This window comes from Orcinus orca, chromosome 20, assembly GCF_937001465.1.
Source record: "Orcinus orca chromosome 20, mOrcOrc1.1, whole genome shotgun sequence".
Lineage (NCBI taxonomy): Eukaryota > Metazoa > Chordata > Mammalia > Artiodactyla > Delphinidae > Orcinus > Orcinus orca.
The window spans coordinates 52,130,013-52,148,127 of NC_064578.1; the positions used below are offsets into that span (position 1 = coordinate 52,130,013).

Genomic DNA, 18,115 nt, shown 5'->3' on the forward strand with positions numbered 1-18,115 from the left:
AGTGGGTGTTGTGAGGATTAAGAAAGACGCAGGCGGGTGAAGCACTTCGAACCGGACCTGGCACATAGGAAGCCGTTGCTACTGATACAGAGTGGTGGTGATGGGAGGGAGAGGTCCCTGCCCCACCTGACCAGTGTCTGCCCAGCTCAGGGCGTCTAGGTGCTATTTGTCTAACCTTGGAATTACCCCAGAAACAGGATCTTTGTCCTCCATTCAGTTTTTTTTTTTTTTACCAGTCCTATGAGGCTGGGGTGATCTAATTGACTCCCCCGAGACGGAGAGGGAAACTGAGGCATGGAGCAGCAAGGGCCACACAGTGAATCAGGGCTGTGCTGGCCTCCATCAGTCCCTGTTACCCAGAACCCAGGCACGGTGAGGAGAGGTGGGTGCAGCCAGGCTGCGGGGGGAGGGTGGGTTCCGATTGGGGGTAGGCTCAGAATTCCTTTACAACTGGCCCTCGCAGGCCCACATGGAGGGGAGCCCAGGGCCCGGAAAGGAGAAGGACTTGCCTGAGGTCACCTAGCAGGAGTTGGGAGGGGACCCAAGGCCCTGACAGGCAGGACAGGCAGGCGAAAGGCTCTGTGCTTACTGGACGTCGGCCTGAACTGTTCATAGGCAAGACGGGCGTTCCAGAGTGAGCCCCAGGGTCACCCTCAAAGAGTGGCACCCTTACAGTCAGACCTGGATTCTGACCTGCCTTGTATTTTCCTACTTGGTGGACTTTCCTCCTCTCTAAGCCTCAGTGTCTTGGTCTGTAAAATGGGGGTGACTGTCACCAACTCACCGGGCCACAGGGAAGAGGTAAGGAGTGTCAGCTGCCCCCTGCACAGTGCCTGGCCTTTATGCAGTGAGCACCTAGGATATGAGTGGCTTGCACAGATGGATAAACGGGCCTTAAGAAGGAATAACCCCCAACTTGGGTCAGGGCTGGCCCAGGGAAAGTGAACACCAGACAGACAAGTGATGACCATGGCCGGAGCCAGTTTATTGGTCGAGGTGGAAGTTGAGGGCTCAGGCCTCCCCAGTGACCTAGAAGTCCATGTCCTCGACCAGGTCCTGGAGGTAGGCCTTGTACTGGTCTGAGGTGAGGGAGAGTGGGTGGCTGTTAGAAATGTGAAGGTCCACAGTGTTCTCCAGGGAGGAGGCACCCCCTACCCGTGCCATGTCTAGCAGGGCTCTGAGGCACATGGGGACAACCTGAGGGAGGTGGGGGAGAAACAGTCAGGGGAAACACCCAGCACCGTCTACTGTCGGGGATGGGTTGAGTAGACTACAATTCCCGACAGCCGCCCCTGTAACCCAGGATGAACCGTTAGGCCCAGGGCTGCTGGGCGTTACAGTTTTCCCCATATTCACCACCAAGGGAGACCATAAATGGTTCTTAGGGCTGAGGCTGCTGAGGGGTTCCTGGAAGCTAGAGCTGAGCAGCTTGTGATCAGAAGGACTCCTGGGAGCTGTAGTACCTCACACAGGCTGCTAGGACTTGTAGTCCACCAACTTCCACATGGTTGGGAGAACGCAAATATAGGCTTTGGGGGTGAGGCCGTGGGAGGGACACCAGAAGCTCCTGAGGAGGAACTGGTACTTGCAGAGACTCTTAGGAGTTGTAGTTTCTCCGAGGGGACTGTGGGAGTTGTAGTTCCCAGAAGCAACCTCCTCCCTTTTAGGATCTACCCCTCAGCTCCAGGAGCCTGGGGCTGCAGTACCTTGACCATCACGAGCCTCTTGATCCATGGTTGGTCCTGGGGCCATGACTGCCCCACGCAGAACCAGAGGGTGTAGCGTGGTGAGCGTCTGCTTCCTTCGATGAAGGCAATCAGATCTGGGGGCCCAGGAACCTAGTCAGGGATGGGAAGAAGACCCTCTACCTGCCCCTCCCTGCTCCCCCAAAACCTCAGTAACATCCTCATCTTCCTCCCTGATCTAAAGCTCAACATATCTCTGCCACCATGACCAGGGGGTTATTGATTTGGGGAAAGTCCCTCCAGTTCTGGCACAAGCTGAAATGTTCCTCCTCCCTTCCATCGGGGCTGGGCTGGAAGGTAGGCCTCCACACACACCTCCTGGAGCCTCAGCATTTGGATGGGGAAACAGGCCCAGGAGGGGAGTCCACTTCCCCAAGGATGCTCAGTGATTCTGGAGTATAAGGTGGTTGGTGGTTACTGCTCTTTAACCCTTCAAGGCCATGCTGTCCAATATGTAGCCATTAGCCACCACGGCTATTCAAGTTTTAATTGTATCTAATTAAAATCAAATAAAACTTAAAAAACTCACCTCCTCATTTGCACTCACCTCATCTAAGTACTCAGTAGCCATTTGTAGCTAGTGGATACCATATTGGGCAGTGGAAATACAGAGCATTTGCATCATTGCAGAAAGGTCTGTTTGGAGAGCAAAGCCCTAAAGGATTTCTTTCTCCTGCATCTGTCTTTCCACCATAATTGTAATAAATGATAACGACTATGGCAGCTAATTCCCCGAAGCACCTTCTGTACGCTGGGCCCTGTGCCTCCTGCCAGCTCTGGGCAGGTGAGAGAGAGGAGACAGTCCTTAGACTCCACAGGTTCAGAGCAGTCCAGTCCTTCTCCCCACAGGTTCAACCACAAGCAGAGCAGCAGGGTCTGAATTCGATCCCAAACCTCCTGACCCCAGAGTTTTTAACCACCATTGCCTGCCGTTTCCACAGCAGAGCTAAGGCCCCACCTCACTCACCTGCTATGAAGGGCCCCATGTTGAACACGCCTCCTTCCCTGTCCTTGGGCACCTCACCATCAGGCCTGTGACCACTGTTGGGGAGGAGTTCCTCGCCCACGGCCCAGTACACACGGCAGTGCCCCAGCCTCTGGGCCCAGAGCCACTGCCCAGCCCTCCACAGAGCTAGTCCCCCGCCCAGGCAGCTCAGCACCCGCTGCACGTAGTCTGTCACGCCCCTGTCTGTCAGGGACGCTGCGGGGTCTGGCAGTCTTATTGGCTGCCCAGGCAGTGTCCTGTCCCCTGCTTCTGATCCCACCAGCCGCAGGCCCCCCGGGCAGAAGACAGTCTGCTGGAAGACTTGGCAGCCCCGGTAGAAGACGGTCACCTCGAACTCCCACTCTGAGCAGCAGCAGCAGTAATGTGAAGGGGAGAGAGAATGAGGGAACGTCAGGGGGCTTGCGGCCCAGCCCTAACCCCTCCCACCCCTCCCACCCCTCCCATCCACAGCTGGCGCTCACCTTCCCCGCTCACCAACAGCTGCTTCAGTGGGTTTTCAGGGGGTCCCGGCATTGGGCAAGGAGCAGGGACATCTAAGTTGGGGCCCAGCAAGAGCTGAGGGGGGTTCTCAGGGGCCATGGTCAGACTTGAGGGCCCTCCATCTGGGGCCAAGTCCATGTCACTCAGTAACTTCTCCAGAATGTCTTCCTGGAGAGGAAAAAAAAAAAAGGATCCAGGTATTTCCACAGCCTTTTCTGGAGACTTCCCATGGACCAAGCTTTGTGCTCAGCGATGTGGGGACCCAGAGAGGAGACAGACCTGAGCTTTGCCCTCAAGGGGCTTCTAACCTGGGGCACAGACAGTAAAGTATGTACAGCTTTGATGTATGCCGGGCACTACAGTGGCCTGAGGGGAGCAGCTAATTCCACCCAAGGATCTGGCTCTCTGCAAGCAAGACGCGGGCAGAGAGGGCTGGGAAGAATTTCAGAGGGGACTTCCCCTGGCACAGACATCAGCAAGATCAAGGAGAGGTTCTGAGTTCCCAAAATGCTGAGAGAACCCTGCACAGGGAGGAAAGCTATTAAATTCTAGAAAGGTGGATTAGGGCCTTGAATGCCTGTTGAAAGCTCTGAATTTTCTCCTGAGGATGCTGGGAAGCCATGGAGGGCTGTGGGCAGGGTGTGGGGGGCCAGGGTCAGCACTGAGTCAGGTTGGGGACAGACTGCATGGGACAGAATGGAGCCTGGGGTGATGGTGCAGGGGAAGAAGATGAGGCCTGAATAGGCCCATGAGGACGCAGAGAGGGGATGGGGCAGAGAGCAGGATGGTCGGGGCGCATTCTTACCTGGATATCAGAGGTACTGCATCTGCCATTGGTGTCTAGAGAGGTGTCTGGCTCAGCTAAGTTCCCAACTCCTGTGGAGAAAGGTGGGAAGTGGAGTGGGGGCGCTAGGGACAGTCGAAATCCCATCCCTCTAAGTGAAGCCTCACTTGCAGCACACCTGAGGTCACAAACTCATAGATCTTGTGCGGGTTGTGGGGGTCCTTGCTGTGGTCCTCTGCTAAACGCAACGCTTCCTTCCGGTTCAGGGCGGACCGGAAATTCCTCTTCCAGGTGGGCAGGTCCGGCTTATCCTTCCCAGGAGTGTAAGCACCACTGGCCTCAGCCCAGGCCTAGGGGACCAGTGGTACCAAGATAGTGGAGAGGATGACTTAGACCTTGCCCCAGGGGTCCCAACCCTGTCTCCTCTTGTCCTAACACCGTCCTCCCCCCGACACGTTCTAACTTGGCAAGGTTCCATCCCCAAACTCTCAGATTCTCTGCGCCCCGAATCCCCCTACCACCACCCTTCAAAAACCTTTGCTTTCTAAGCCAGCCTTCCAGGTCCTAATGAGTGTCTAACTCTGCCACCAACCTGCCCCAGGACACCCTCTGTAATAATAATAATAATAATTATATTATTATATATTATATATATTATATTATATATTATATATTATATATATTATATAATATATAATATTATATTATATATATTATATATATTATATAATATATAATATTATATATTATTATATATTATTATATTATTAATTATTATAATAATAACCCCGCCCCCTCGCACTCTAACTCGGCTTACCACCACCGGTGTATCCTAATTTGGTGGTAAGAAACCTCAGCTTCAGGGCCGAGTCTCGCCTCTAATATTCCAAGACCGGCCCCCAGAAATTCTACAACCAAGAGCCTCACCCCGGAGGCCCCGAACTCCCCAGGATGCATTTCCTTCACTTTCCCGATTCCGTTACCGGAACCTGGCAGCTCTAATCCTGACTGCTCTCCGACACCAGTTCGGGGATCCTACTAACTAAACCCCTTCCCGTTCTAACTCCACCCACCTCAGTCTGTCAGAATGAGAGCAGGCCTCTCCATGCTTGCTAATCCCGCCTTCTCGGCCCCGCCCCCTGGGAGTGCACCTCCGCCCCCTCGGAGTCCACCCCGCCCGGCGCGCCCGCACCTGGAAAATGCCGAAGTCCTCCAGCTGGGCATCCTGCCGCAAGCCGTGCTTCCAAGGGATGCGGAAGCGCGTGCGGCTCTCATCCAGCCAGGCCACGCCCTCCAACTGCCCCTGGTCCAGCTGAGATACCAGCCAGGGCAGGATGCGAGGCTTTTGTGTTCCCATGGTCCGGCCTGCGCGCAGAGAACAGGTCCTAGGTACAGGCGGCCTCCCAGGCCCACCCCGTGCAGGGGTTCCGCACCCAGACCTCCGTCACGTGCCACGGCGCAGGTCTCTCACCTATAGTTTACTGGGGTACAAACAGGAGACCTTCTCCCATCCTCCAGCGAGGCTTTCTAATTCAGCGAGAACTCCCTCCTCTCCTTTCCCCAGCTTCTTCTGTGTAGGTAGATACCTCTACCTCCCTCAATTGCGCCGGTGTACACCTTCCCTCTTCCATTGAAAGCCCGTTCTTCCCCCATCACCCAAGGCAGGTACTCCCACTTCCAGGGTAGAGCCCTCCCTCTAGTTATTGCAATACAGAAGCTAGTGACCTGTAGACCGCTACCTCCCGCAGTTACCCCACGGTAGACCCCCTTTCACAGTTCCACCCCGTCCCGATGATCCCCTCACCCATTCCCACCGAGGACCAACCACAATCCCTCCCAAACAGACAGCCTCCCTCCTCCAGGGCACGTCCCCACTTTCTAGAGTGGACTGCCTCCTATTCTTACAGTCCGTCCATCTCTCCCCTAGATCCCCCAGTGTAGACGCCTCCTCTCCGCTACTTCTACGTTTGTTTTACAGCCGATCTCGGCGCCAGTCATTGCTTCACTTTTTTCTTTCTTGCTTCACTTTCCCCCAGACTACACAACCGCCCTTCTCCACTGTCAGTGTAGACCCATCCTTTCTCCGATTCCTCACCTCTGGACGCCACCTACTCCGCAGTTACCTACGTTTCCTATGTGGTGGGTCGGGGCGCGCAGAGTGCTCCAACCACGTCTGTTTTGGGGGTTTCGTACCTCTCGAACTCTCAGCTGCACACCCCACTTCCGGTCGGCTGAGCTTTAGAGGTGGGGCTTCCTTTTCTATCGATTTCCTGAAATAAAAACGACTTCACAGTCGTATTGGTGACTCCAAAACCAAAGAGGCTGCTCGGTAAGCGCGGGCGTCGCCCCCCAATCCCATGCCCTTTTTAGGCCTTCCGACCGCGGGCATGCTGGGAACGTCACATGCAAATTAGGCGGGACCCAACGCTCCTCCCCTCTATGTTTGGGTCGTCACCAACCCGGCCCAGTGCGCAGGCGCGGGAAAGTTGAACTAAGAAAAGAAAGTGTATACAAGTTCAGTGGAGGAGGTGGCGGCGGCGGGGCCCGGGACCAGGTGAGCGGGACGTTAGCGAGGGCTAGGTGAGGAGGAAAGAAGAGGGAGCCGGGATCCAGGAGGGGGCAACTCAGTCCCGCTTCTCCGACATCCGAGTGTCCTAGGTCTCCCAAACGCTAGCCTCAGAGAATGGAACTACACCTCCCAGCAGGCTGCGAGGCGAACCAGTAACGGAGGGAGGGGAATGTTTGCTATGAAACCTGCTGGGATTGGTAGTTCTCGACCCTCTACGGACGTGAGCAGCTTGGCATATACCTTCAGAATCAAGAAGTCCCCAAGCCCCCTTCTCCCTCGGGGACTCAGAAGTCTGAGGGCCCCGCCCCCTTCTCTCTTAGCCTCAAGAGTTCACACCCCCAGCCCCCTTCTCCGAAAACTCAAGAGTCCAGGCCCCCAGCCCCTCCTCCCTTAGACCCAAGAATCCGGATCCCTAGCCTTCTCCTCTCCCAGGATCAAGGTGTCTTCCTTCTCATCCCTCTTCTCCATCTGGAGACTTAAGCGTCTGGGCCCCCAGACCCCCAACTCCCGTAAAGGACCTGGGAATGTAGACCCTCAGCCCCTTCCCTCTTTGGGGACTCACAAGTCCTGGCCCCCTCCTCATTCGGGGACTAGGAATTTGGGTCCCCAGCCTCTACTTCCCGCTGAACCCTGGAGCCCATCCTCCAGCTCCCTCTCTCACAGGTGCCCCCATGGCAGGCTCGGAAGAACTGGGGCTCCGAGAGGACACGCTGAGGGTCCTAGCTGCCTTCCTAAGTAGGGGTGAGGCTGCGGGGTCTCCCATTCCGACCCCACCCAGGTAAGAGGAGTTGCCCTCCTCCCTCAGGGAACGGCATTTGAGCTGGGCCCCTCTCCAACTCTTGCTCCTGGACTCAGTCTGTCTCCTTTCCCCCCCTCTTTATATCTGGCTCCACTCCTTGTCCTGGGGGTTGCAGGGAAAGGCCCTCAGTGGGAGGACAAAGGGACTGCTTGCAAAGGGCCTTTGGGGTCACTCTCTGAGGTCCCCTTCCCCAGGAGCCCTGCCCAAGAGGAGCCAACAGACTTCCTGAGCCGCCTTCGAAGATGTCTTCCCTGCTCCCTGGGGCGAGGAGCAGTTCCCCCTGAGTCCCCTCGGCCTTGCTCCCTGCCCCTCCGGCCATGCTATGGTTCAGAGCCTGGTAAGAGATTTCCCTCGATCACCCAAGAACTGGCAGCTTTGATTCTTAAAGCATAGAGAGGATAAGAAACTAGTTCAGGACCACTCAGCTAAGGGGGTAGCTGTGGGGGATCTCCAGCCCCTACCCTCACCCCCGACCCCCAGTTGGTTTACTATCTGTCAGTTCTGTGAGCAGGCTTCAGGAGGGCTTTGGGTGCCTTTCTTTCTTTCTTTCCTTTTTTTTTTTTTAACATCTTTATTGGAGTACAATTGCTTTACAATGGTGTGTTAGTTTCTGCTGTATAACAAAGTGAATCAGCTATACATATACATATATCCCCATATCCCCTCCCTCTTGCGTCTCCCTCCCACCCTCCCTATCCCACCCCTCTAGGTGGACACAAAGCACCGAGCTGATCTCCCTGTGCTATGCGGCTGCTTCCCAATAGCTATCGATTTTACATTTGGTAGTGTATATATGTCCATGCCACTCTCTCACTTCGTTTTAGTGCCTTTCTATTTGTTATCTCTCTTTCTACACATGCTTCCTTGCCCCTAAGACTTTTGTAGCCACCAGTACCCCCAATAGGGAGGCAGGAAACCTGATTTCCAGTCACAATTCCCTGGCTGTTTTGGTTACATAAGTCCTTTTCTCCAGTAGCAAAGTAGGAATGGGGGGGGTGGATACTGGACTTGATCAAGAGTGACCAGTAGGTTTCTTCTCATATGTGATCCTGGGTAGACAAGCAATGGCTACTGGGAGTGCTCACTTGGAGAGGATTTCACAGCTGGGGAGAAGAGTTCTGTGATGAGTTGTTGCCTGAAATGGGCAAGAGATAGAGTGGTAATAGCTGGAGTGCCATGTGTTTGCCTTCCTTAGATGGGATAATCTTCAAGGTCCAGTTCGGCTCAAACCTTCGAAGTCCAATTTGGGGAAAAGTAAAAGGGTCTTTTACCAAGTTTGCTCACTGGGCCTCAATTTATCCCATTCTGAAATGGAAATCATTGCTACCTGGCAAGATGGTTGGGAGGAGAGAATCCCTAAGTTCTTCATGTCCTGAAGTCCCATCATTGGCTCTTTTCATCCCAGGCCCAGCTACTCCAGATTTCTATGCCCTGGTGGCCCAGCGGCTGGAACAGCTGGTCCAAGAGCAACTGAAATCCCCACCTAGCCCAGGTGAGGTGCAGAAGGGCCCTGGAGAAGGATGAGGGTAGAAGGGTCGCCAGGGTTCTGCCCCCAGCCAAATTCTCTTCTGCCCCCCAGAATTACAGGGTCACGTACCCACAGAGAAGGAAGCCCTGCTGCGAAAGCTGGTGGCCTTGCTGGAGGAAGAGGCAGAAGTCATCAACCAGAAGGTGATGGGTGGTCTGTTCCATCCCTTAGCTAGGATAGGAGTTGCGGCATGGTTCCGCACTGGGACCTGAAGCTGGATCTGCATTCTCATTGGATGGTCAGGTGGGGAGAAGGTGGGACAAGGCTTCAGTGAAGGGGTGAGTGACAGGTAAGCCAGGGCAATACTTTAAATTAGTGACTTCTTTGATCGTCAAAGGGGCGTGGCATGAAGGCAGAGGGGTGTGGCCACCAGAAACTGTTCTAGGAAGGAGATTGGAGGAGGTGAGTCGGTAAGGGAATGTCTGGTGATGGGAAAGGGAGGAGGGGGTAGCTTGAAGACAGCTGTCTAAAATCTGAAGCCCTGATTGACTATATAGGGACGTTGCTTAGAACATGGGGGAAATGGACTGCCGGAGGGAGTGTGGCTTGTGACTCTGTCCTGGAATCAGGTTGGGTCAGGAGCTTGGGCAAAGTGTATGGCCTTATAATATTCATTGTCTGGTAGAAGGCAAGGTTGCCGTCACAGGCTTGGCCTTCGGGGAAGCCCACAGGGGCGTGGCTAGAATGTTAGCATGCTAGAACACAGCTAATACAGGGCTTGGTCCTGATTGGCTGTCGAGGCCTTGTCAGGGGCGTGGCTTGGCTTCTCCGGTTCTAGGCCATCTTGCTGTGAGTAGTTTGGCCGAGATCTTATAGTCTCGTTTGTGATTGGCAGATGTGCTGGATAGGGGCGTGGCTTAGGGCGTCAGTTATATCTAGAGCTCTTGAAGCCACGCCTCCCAGCCTCCCATTGGCTGGCTACGAGGGTGTGACTGAGGCAGACCCTGCCTCTTCCTCCCCGCCCTACAGCTGGCCTCAGACCCCGCCCTGCGGCGCAAGCTGGCCCGCCTCTCCGCTGGTTCCTTCAGCCGCCTAGTGGAGCTCTTCTCTAGCCGGGAGGGCAACCCTCGCCCAAGCCAAGCACGCCCCTCGCTGCCGTGCCCCGGGCCCCCACCGCCTTCCCCGGAGCCTCTGGCCCGCCTGGCCCTGGCCATGGAGCTGAGCCGGCGCGTGGCCAGGCTGGGGGGCACCCTGGCCGGTCTCAGCGTAGAGCACGTGCACAGCTTTGCGCCCTGGATCCAGGCCCACGGGGGCTGGGTGAGCCGCTAAAGCCTCTCTGGGCTTCCCTTTACCTAACTGTAATTGTAATTGTATGTGTGTGTATTGGGGGGGAGTGGGCGGGGAGGCTCATAGGCTTCCTTTCAGACATCACGGGTGTTCTCCCAGCTCCACCATTCATCCGTTCTGTGTTTATTGAGCACCTAATGTACACGAGGCACTGTAGTGATCAGTGCAGATGCTATGCCCAGCTTAAACCACTCTGGTATACACTAACACTTATGAGCTAGAAACAAGCTTCTTCATCCGTAAAGGGAGGAGAATTGTACACCTACCTCAAAGGGTTATTGTGAGGATTAAAATGGGATCATCCTTGTAAGTACTTGACATTTATGTGAGTATCTGGTGACTGTCTGCCTGTGCAGCACTGCCTGCGGGAATGCCCTTTGCCTGGTATCCCCGTGCCTTGCTTCCTCTGCCGCTCTGCTCAGGTATCACTCTCAGCGGGCCCCTCCCTGATCCCCATTTAAAATCGCAGCCACCTCCACACCATCCCCTTACCTTGCTTGCTCACCGCTTTAAATCCAGTGCTGGGCTCAGAGCTGGATTAAGCTCCTTTGTACTGGCTGTGTGACCTAGGCAACTGTCCCCGTCTCCCTGAATACCAATCTCACGCCGCTCAATGGGCACCATCTCACTTACCTGCCTCATCACTGCCAGGCTCTCAGAATGTAAGCATTGCTTCATAGACTGGCAGGAGCTGGCTAGGTGCGTTTGAGGAGCAGAGAGACAGCCAGTAGGGCTGGAGCAGTGTGAGTGAGGGGGAGAGGGTGGGAGATGAAAGCAGGAGGGGCGGCCAGATCATGCAAGGCTTTAGGCCTTGTGGTCAAGGTAAGAACTTGCACTTTGACTCAGTGAGCCAGGAGTCCTAGGAGGGCTCAGAGTAGACGGATGCGAGCTGTCTTGGGTGGTCACAGGTGCCCTCTGGCGGCCGTATGGAGAATACTGTAGGGGGCAAAGACCCAAGGGGGTGACTGGGCTGGTCCAGGGAGAAGGTTAGGGTGGATCAGACCAGGGTCGGGGTAGTAGAGAATTCTGGATTTAATTTGGAGGTAGACCTGACAGATTTTGCTCATGGAGTGGATGGGAGACGGGAGTCAAGGATGATGCCAAAGATGCTGGCCTGAGCAGCTGCAGGGCTACATCTGATGTCCTCTGGAACCAGAAAGAGCAGAGTGGAGGCGAAGGTGGGGAGCAGGTTTGGGGAAGAGGCAGAGGTGATTGGAGGTGGTCCAGTTAAGGGAGAGAGACCCCTGAGACCTCAAAGCAACATATGCGGGACAGTCGATATTAGTGTCTGTAGCTCAGAGCAGAAGCTGGTTTATTTGTAAAATCATTTTATTTGTTAAGGAATGATAACAGGTAAGCTTGGCCAGGTACTCAGCCAAGAACTTTAGTGGAATGATCCCATTGAAACCCCACAACAACCTTACAGGATTCGATTATTATCCTGGTTTTATGGAGACTGAGGGAAAGTCCCTTATGCAGGGTGGGGGATTGGAGTTAGGGCTTTAACACAAAGCCAGGGCTCTTTATCATTAAAGCTCCAGGACCCTGTTTGTTCCCCTTCTTTGAGTCTCTGTCCACCCCCTCTGGGGCTCTGTCTCCCCCCGCCCCTTCTAGGACTCTGTTCCCATCCACCCCAAGTCTCTGAGCCTTTCTTGGGGTCTCCATCCCTCATCCCTGTCCACCTCTCTCTGGGTCTCTTTCCCCTCCCCCTCTCTGGTTCCTTGCCTTCCCTGTCTCTGCTCTCACTGGGCTGGTGTGGATGCTGCTGTGAGTGGAGGACGCCTCTCTGCTCATGGGGCTCTGCCACTTTTCCCTTCCAGGGGGGCATCCTGGCAGTTTCACCTGTGGACTTGAACTTACCCCTGGACTGAGCCTTTCCTCAGAAGCTGCTACAAGATTGGACCTCATGTCCCTGCACTCTTTTTCCAAGCCTTCCTATTCCACTCAGGGCTGTGGGGTGGTGCCCACCCTCTCTGTTTTTGCCAAAAAAAAAAAGTTTAAAATGTTTTGACATTAAAAACTTTTTAAAGTATTTAATGATTTGTCCTTTCACTCAAGAACTAAAGTTCTACGTAGAGGAGATTTGGTTTGGAGACCTCTCTGGTTTATAAATTGAGGAAAGAACCAATTCATTCATTCTAGAAATATTTATTTGGGGCACCTAAAGCACCTGTCACCTAAATATACAGCATATTTGAGGATACCTGTAAATATGATTCCAGCTAATTATATTTTTCCCCTATTGCATGATTTATTTATTCCAGCTAATCCTGTGTTGATAGTCCTGGAGTCTTTCTAGCTATTTCCAGAAGAAAGCTATGACCTTTCTTCACAAGACATCCAGAACACCACCTTCTTCTCATTTTTCTCTTCACACAGCTCCTTCTGAGCCTTTTTTGCTGGTTTCTCCTCATCTGCCTGTTCGCCAGAAATTTGTCACCTTTTTGGGGCTATCACCTCCTTCACCGAATTATGTTTGTAAATGCCTAAAATGAAACGCACAGGATCACAAAGGAAGCCAATTACAGTCGAGCCTCAGTATTCGCGGATCCTGTATTTTTCGAATTCGCCTACTCGCAAACATTTATTTGTAGTCCACAAACTAATACTCACGTGCTTTCGCAGTTGTTGGCAGGCGTGCTTGTGTTCAGAGCAGCAAAGGATCTGACTCGCTCGATGGGCACCTTTCAGCTCAGATCAGGCGAGGCAACTGCGCCTTCTTGTCTCAGCTCTCACGCTGTATACAAGCGTCCTTTCTGCAATCTATTTAGTGCCACATTTTTCACATTTCTGTGCTTTTTTGTGGTGATTTCTCTGTTTGAAAGAGCCCCAAGCATAGTGCTGGAGTGCTGGCTAGCGTTCCTATAAGTGCACGAAGGCTGCGATGTGCCTCAATTAGACAAGCTTCGTTGTAGATAATTTTTGTTGCACTGCTGTTGGCTGTGAGATCACTGTGAATGGACCAACTCTATATTAAATAACGTGTCTTTAAACAGAAAACACCCAGAAAACCTGATTATATGTTGATGGGTTGGCAAAAGTGTTGTGACAAGATGCTCGTGGGAGCTTGACCCTGTATCTTCCCCAGGATCAATGGCTTGGTGTTTGCCAGTTCAGTGTTCACAGCGATGTAAGGATATAACTAGCACAAATAATAAGATTCGAGTGTATGTGGAAATAAAGCTTTAAAGGATGTAACTAGCACAAATAATAAGATTCGAGTGTATGTGGAAATAAAGCTTTCAAGATTTTTTAAAAAATATTTATTTTATTTGGTTGCGCCGGGTCTGTAGTTGTGGCAGGCGGGCTCCTTAGTTGCGGCACACAGGCCCCTTAGTTGTGGCATGCGAACTCCTGGTTGCGGCATGCATCTGAGATCTCTTTCCCTGACCAGGGATCAAAGCCAGGCCCCTGCATTGGGAGTGCGGCCTCTTAACCACTGCGCCACCAGGGAAGTCCCAAAGCGTTCAAGATTAATATAAAAATTAGTGGCCTAATAATACGCATGCCGGGCTTGGTGGCGCAGTGGTTAAGAGTCCGTCTGCCAATGCAGGGGACACGGGTTTGGGCCCTTTTCTGGGAAGATCCCACATGCCGCGGAGCAACTAAGCCCGTGCGCCACAACTATTGAGCCTGCGCACTAGAGCCTGCGTGCCACAACTACTGAAGCCTGTGTGCCTAGAGCCCGTGCTCCACAACAAGAGAAGCTACTGCAATAATAAGCCCACACACCGCAATGAAGACCCAATGCAGCCAAAAATAAATTAAATAAATTAAAAATAAAAAAATAAATAATAGGCATGCCTCCTCATTAACACATTCATTAAAAACACCTAGGGTGGGTCTCATAACCATGATTTCTAAATAGAACAGGAATGACATTTGGAGGCAGATTAGTTATTACCGTAACAAGTCATATATATTTCGTGGCTTATAATAACACACTAATCTCAGTTTCTCTGGGTCAGGGGCACGGGTGCAGCTTAGTGGGGTGCTTGGCTCAGGATGGTCACATGCTGCTATCAAGGTTTCAGCTTCAATCTCATCTGAGGCTCGGGGGCCTCTTCCCAGTGCATGTGGTTTTAGCAGGACAATCTGTGGCCTCACCTGATTAAGTCAGGCCCACCCAGGAAAATCTCCCTTTTGATGAATTTAAAATTAACCAATTTGAGGGACTTCTCGGGTGGTCCAGCGGTTAAGACTCTGCTCTCCCAGTGCAGGGGGCTCAGGTTCGATCCCTGGTCAGGGAACTAGATCCCGAATGCTGCAACCAAGACCCGGCACAGCTAAATAAATAAATAAATTAATTAATTAAAAGAACTAACCAATTTGAAGCCTTAATGTCATCCAAAAACTCCCTTCACCCTTGCCATATAAGGTCACCTAATCAAGGGAGTGACATCCATCTCCTTTGTCATATAACCCAACCTACTCCTTGGTATGTAACACCAGGAGGCAGAGATCATGAGGGCCATCTTAGAATCCTGCTGACCACAGGAGTATCTACAGCAACTGTCATGTGACATGCAAATTTCTGTGATTTATATTGCGGAACCAGGCACAGGAACTAATCCTATTTTGATGTGTTGCCCAAATTCTCAGTTGAAGGAAGGACCGAGTTCCAGTTTAGCAAGAGATGTAAGTTTCTACCATCACAGCTCGTGGACACTTGACTCTCCAGTTTGACTCAGGTCTTCTAGCCACACTTCTTTTTTTTAATTTTATTTTTTTTAATTTTTGGCTGCATTGGGTCTTAGTTGTAGCATGCGGGATCTTCATTGCGGTGCGCGGGCTTCTCTCTAGTTGCAGCGTGTGTGTTTTCTCTCTGTAGGTGTGGCACGCAGGCTCCAGAGAGCGTGGGCTCTGTAGTTTTGTGGCATGTGGGCTCTCTAGTTGAGGCGCGCGGGCTTAGTTGCCCCGCAGCATGTGGGATTTTAGTTCCCCAACCAGGGATCGAACCTGCATCCCCTGCATTGGAAGGCAGATTCTTTACCACTGGACTGCCAGGGGAGTCCCTCTAACCACACTTCTAATCACACCAACTCCCCGGTAATCTTGTCCATTCCGTGACCTAGTGCAGCACTGGCCAATAGAAATATAATATGAACCACATGTGTTATTTAGAATACACTAGTAGCCCCATTAAAGCAAAGTAAAAAGTAACAGGTAAATTAATTTTAACAATAATTTTTATTTACCCCATTTATCCAAAATAGAATCATTTCAACATGTAATCAATATAAAAAATATTAATGATATATTATAGATTCTTTTTTTTACGTGAAGTCTTCAAAATCTGGTGTGTGTTTTACAGCCGTAGCAAATCTCAGTTGAGACTTGCCATGGTCCATTGCTCAGTTGTCCCATGTGGCTGCCATCTTGGAAAACGCAGAATTTGACTCTGACGACTCCCCCAGTTTTGCCTCCAGCTCAGACTTCTCCCCTGTACTCTGTACCCAATGACATTAGGTTATTTCCTAGTGTTGTAGAGAGTTTGTTACAATTTTTTGTTCTTCATAGCAACACAGAGCAAAAGTAATTGGGTTAAAATGCTTGGAAATCAGAAAAAGAAAAAAAAGGTAAAAGGAAACAAACACCCTGCTGAAACATTTGGAGAAATAGAAAAGGAAAAAAAAAAAAGATCCATGCAACATACAATGTAGGGTCAAGACCTGGGCTCAGATAACCAATTAATTGGAATTCATCAAAACGAAAAACTCTCTGCTTTTCAAAGGCAACGTTAAGAAAATGAAAAGACAGGTCACCGATTGGGAGAAAAATTTAAAGTAGATATACCAGGCTTCCCTGGTGGCACAGTGGTCGGGAATCCGTCTGCCAAGGCAGGGCACACAGGTTCGAGCCCTGGTCCAGGAAGATCCCAAGTTCCGTGGAGCAACTAAGCCCCTGCGCCACAACTGCTGAGCCCACGTGCCTGGAGGCAGTGCTCCGCAAGAAGAGTCCACCGCAGTGAGAGGCCCGCGCACCACAGTGAAGAGTGGCCCCCACTCGCCACAACTAAAAAGAAAGCCCTCGTGCTGTAGCAACGACCCAAAGCAGCCAAAAATAAGATACATAAATTAAGGGGGAAAAAAAAAGTAGATATACCTGACAGAGACCTGTATCCAGAATCTATAAAGAACGTTTATGATTTGTGAATAAGAAAACAACACTGTTTGTAAAAATACACAAAAGACTTGAGCAGACACTTGACAAAACAAAATATAGAAATGGCCAATAAGCACATGAAACGATGCTGAACAACACTGGCCATCAGGGCAATGCAAGTCACAACCAGGAGATAATCTCTTAATACCTACAAGAGTCATTAAAATTATAGACTGATTTTTTTTTTTTTTTTTTCGGTACGCGGGCCTCTCACTGATGCGGCCTCTCCCGTTGCAGAGCACAGGCTCCGGACGCGCAGGCCCAGCGGCCATGGCTCACGGGCCCAGCCACTCCGCGGCATGTGGGATCTTCCTGGACCGGGGCACGAACCCGTGTCCCCTGCATGGGCAGGCGGACTCTCAACCACTGCGCCACCAGAGAAGCCCCTAGACTGATTTTATGACGTGCTGGAGGGGATGTGGAGCACTAGAACTCTCTTGCATCACTGATAGGAATGCAAAATGGTAGAACACCATGGGAAACCTTCGAGCAGTTTCTTACAAACATACACCTAGGGGACTTCCCTGGCGGTCCAGTGGTTTAGACTCGGTGCCTCCACTGCGGGGGCCATGGGTTTGATCCCTAGTCGGGGAAGTAAGATCCTGCATGCCGCATGGCGCAGCCAAAAAACCAAACAAACAAAAACAAAACAAAACAAAAAACCCATACACCTAGCCTATGACCCAGCCATGTGCTCCTAGGTTTACCCAAGGGAAGTGAAAGTGTACGTCCACAGAAGGACCCGGACATGATCGTTCATAGCCACTTTATTCATACCAGACCTATGAAAACCACCCAGATGTCCATCAACAGGAAAATGTGATCCATCCATACAATGGAATACTCCTCAGCAGTAAAAAGGATTGGACAACCATTATATTCGACATGAACGAATCTCAAAAACATTATGGTGAGGGACAGACACAAAAGAGCACATACTGTATAATTCCATTTATACGAAATTTTAGAAACGGAAAAGCTGCACTATAGTGACACAAAACAGAAAGTGATTTGCTTCTGGGGTTGGGTGGGGGAGGTGTTGACTAGAAAGAGTCGTGAAGGAACTTTCTGGGTGACGGATACATTCCACAAGTTGCATTTATCTTCATTCAACTAGTAACTTTTTCTGCAGGTCCAGGAAAGCTTCCTGGAGGAGGTGGCGGCTAAGCTGTGCCCTAACTGACGTATAGGAGTTGGCCAGACGAAGCGGGTGGGTGTTCCCGGCAAGGGTGGGATTTGGCAAAGGCCAAGTGGCTTGAATGGAGTCACTGGGTTTAAAAAATTTGGAACAATTAAGTAGAGGGTTAGGGGTTCAATGCCTCGACGCCTGAGTCCTATTCCTGACTTGCTTCGGGATCCCGGACATGACCTCCCTCTCTTTGGGCCTCTCATTGCTTCATTTTTCCCTCAGGAAAATGGGCACGAGCTCCCTTATTCCTCCTGGATTTCCCACAGACTATGAGAAGCCGCCGAACGGATGATGAGTGACAGTTCGTTTGAGCCAATCGCTGGAGCCTAAAGCCCTGCCTTCTTTTCTCGTGGGCCAATCGCCATGTTCTCCTTGAGGCCGGCCGCTTGGCGGAGGCTGGCCAAAGGCCTCGTGACGTCACAGATTTGATAAACCAATAGCAGCTATGAAGAGGCGGGTCATTTTGGTGATAGACAGCTCTATTTCAAGATGTCCGCTTAGCGCGGGGTCCGCCGGGAAGCTTTGAGGCGGTGCTGGGGGAGTAGGGGCGGGAACTCCCGGTA

General features: G+C 51.7%; 2 protein-coding genes across 11 annotated transcripts; one reads left to right on the top strand and one right to left on the bottom strand.

The window, feature by feature from the left end:
- Positions 1-961: 961 nt before the first annotated feature.
- On the bottom strand, positions 962-6,353 carry IRF3 (interferon regulatory factor 3). Of its 5 annotated transcripts, none has more exons than XM_012539243.3 (8): positions 6,209-6,353; positions 5,208-5,380; positions 4,194-4,365; positions 4,037-4,107; positions 3,213-3,399; positions 2,713-3,093; positions 1,707-1,822; positions 962-1,197 (listed from the first exon to the last, which is right to left on the bottom strand). In XM_012539243.3, the coding sequence occupies exons 2-8, from the start codon at positions 5,370-5,372 to the stop codon at positions 1,030-1,032; spliced, it is 1,260 nt and encodes a 419-aa protein (XP_012394697.1). In that variant the 5' UTR covers positions 5,373-5,380; positions 6,209-6,353; the 3' UTR covers positions 962-1,029. The 5 variants fall into 5 exon arrangements, with proteins under 5 accessions (XP_012394697.1, XP_004286221.1, XP_033273100.1 ...); XM_004286173.4 differs by having other exon boundaries at positions 6,143-6,353; XM_033417209.2 differs by having other exon boundaries at positions 6,139-6,353.
- Positions 6,326-17,561, top strand: BCL2L12 (BCL2 like 12). Of its 6 annotated transcripts, none has more exons than XM_033417224.2 (7): positions 6,326-6,344; positions 7,248-7,362; positions 7,578-7,720; positions 8,789-8,875; positions 8,963-9,054; positions 9,881-10,168; positions 12,019-12,230. In XM_033417224.2, the coding sequence occupies exons 2-7, from the start codon at positions 7,256-7,258 to the stop codon at positions 12,067-12,069; spliced, it is 768 nt and encodes a 255-aa protein (XP_033273115.1). In that variant the 5' UTR covers positions 6,326-6,344; positions 7,248-7,255; the 3' UTR covers positions 12,070-12,230. The 6 variants fall into 6 exon arrangements, with proteins under 6 accessions (XP_033273115.1, XP_049559736.1, XP_049559737.1 ...); XM_049703779.1 differs by lacking the exons at positions 6,326-6,344; positions 12,019-12,230 and adding exons at positions 6,435-6,569; positions 17,496-17,561; XM_004286177.4 differs by lacking the exon at positions 6,326-6,344 and adding an exon at positions 6,439-6,569.
- The last annotated feature ends 554 nt before the right edge of the window (positions 17,562-18,115 follow it).

Bases quoted from the DNA above. Each gene is read 5' to 3' on its own strand.
- IRF3 (XM_012539243.3), bottom strand. From the start codon at position 5,372: ATGGGAACACAAAAGCCTCGCATCCTGCCCTGGCTGGTATCTCAGCTG. The intron at 3,400-4,036 runs GTAAGAATGCGC...TTTCCTCTCCAG, and splicing joins GCAGTACCTCTGATATCCAG to GAAGACATTCTGGAGAAGTT. The intron at 3,094-3,212 runs GTGAGCGCCAGC...GCTGCTGCTCAG, and splicing joins GCTGTTGGTGAGCGGGGAAG to AGTGGGAGTTCGAGGTGACC.
- BCL2L12 (XM_033417224.2), top strand. From the start codon at position 7,256: ATGGCAGGCTCGGAAGAACTGGGGCTCCGAGAGGACACGCTGAGGGTC. The intron at 7,721-8,788 runs GTAAGAGATTTC...TTTTCATCCCAG, and splicing joins ATGCTATGGTTCAGAGCCTG to GCCCAGCTACTCCAGATTTC. The intron at 10,169-12,018 runs GTGAGCCGCTAA...TTTCCCTTCCAG, and splicing joins TCCAGGCCCACGGGGGCTGG to GGGGGCATCCTGGCAGTTTC.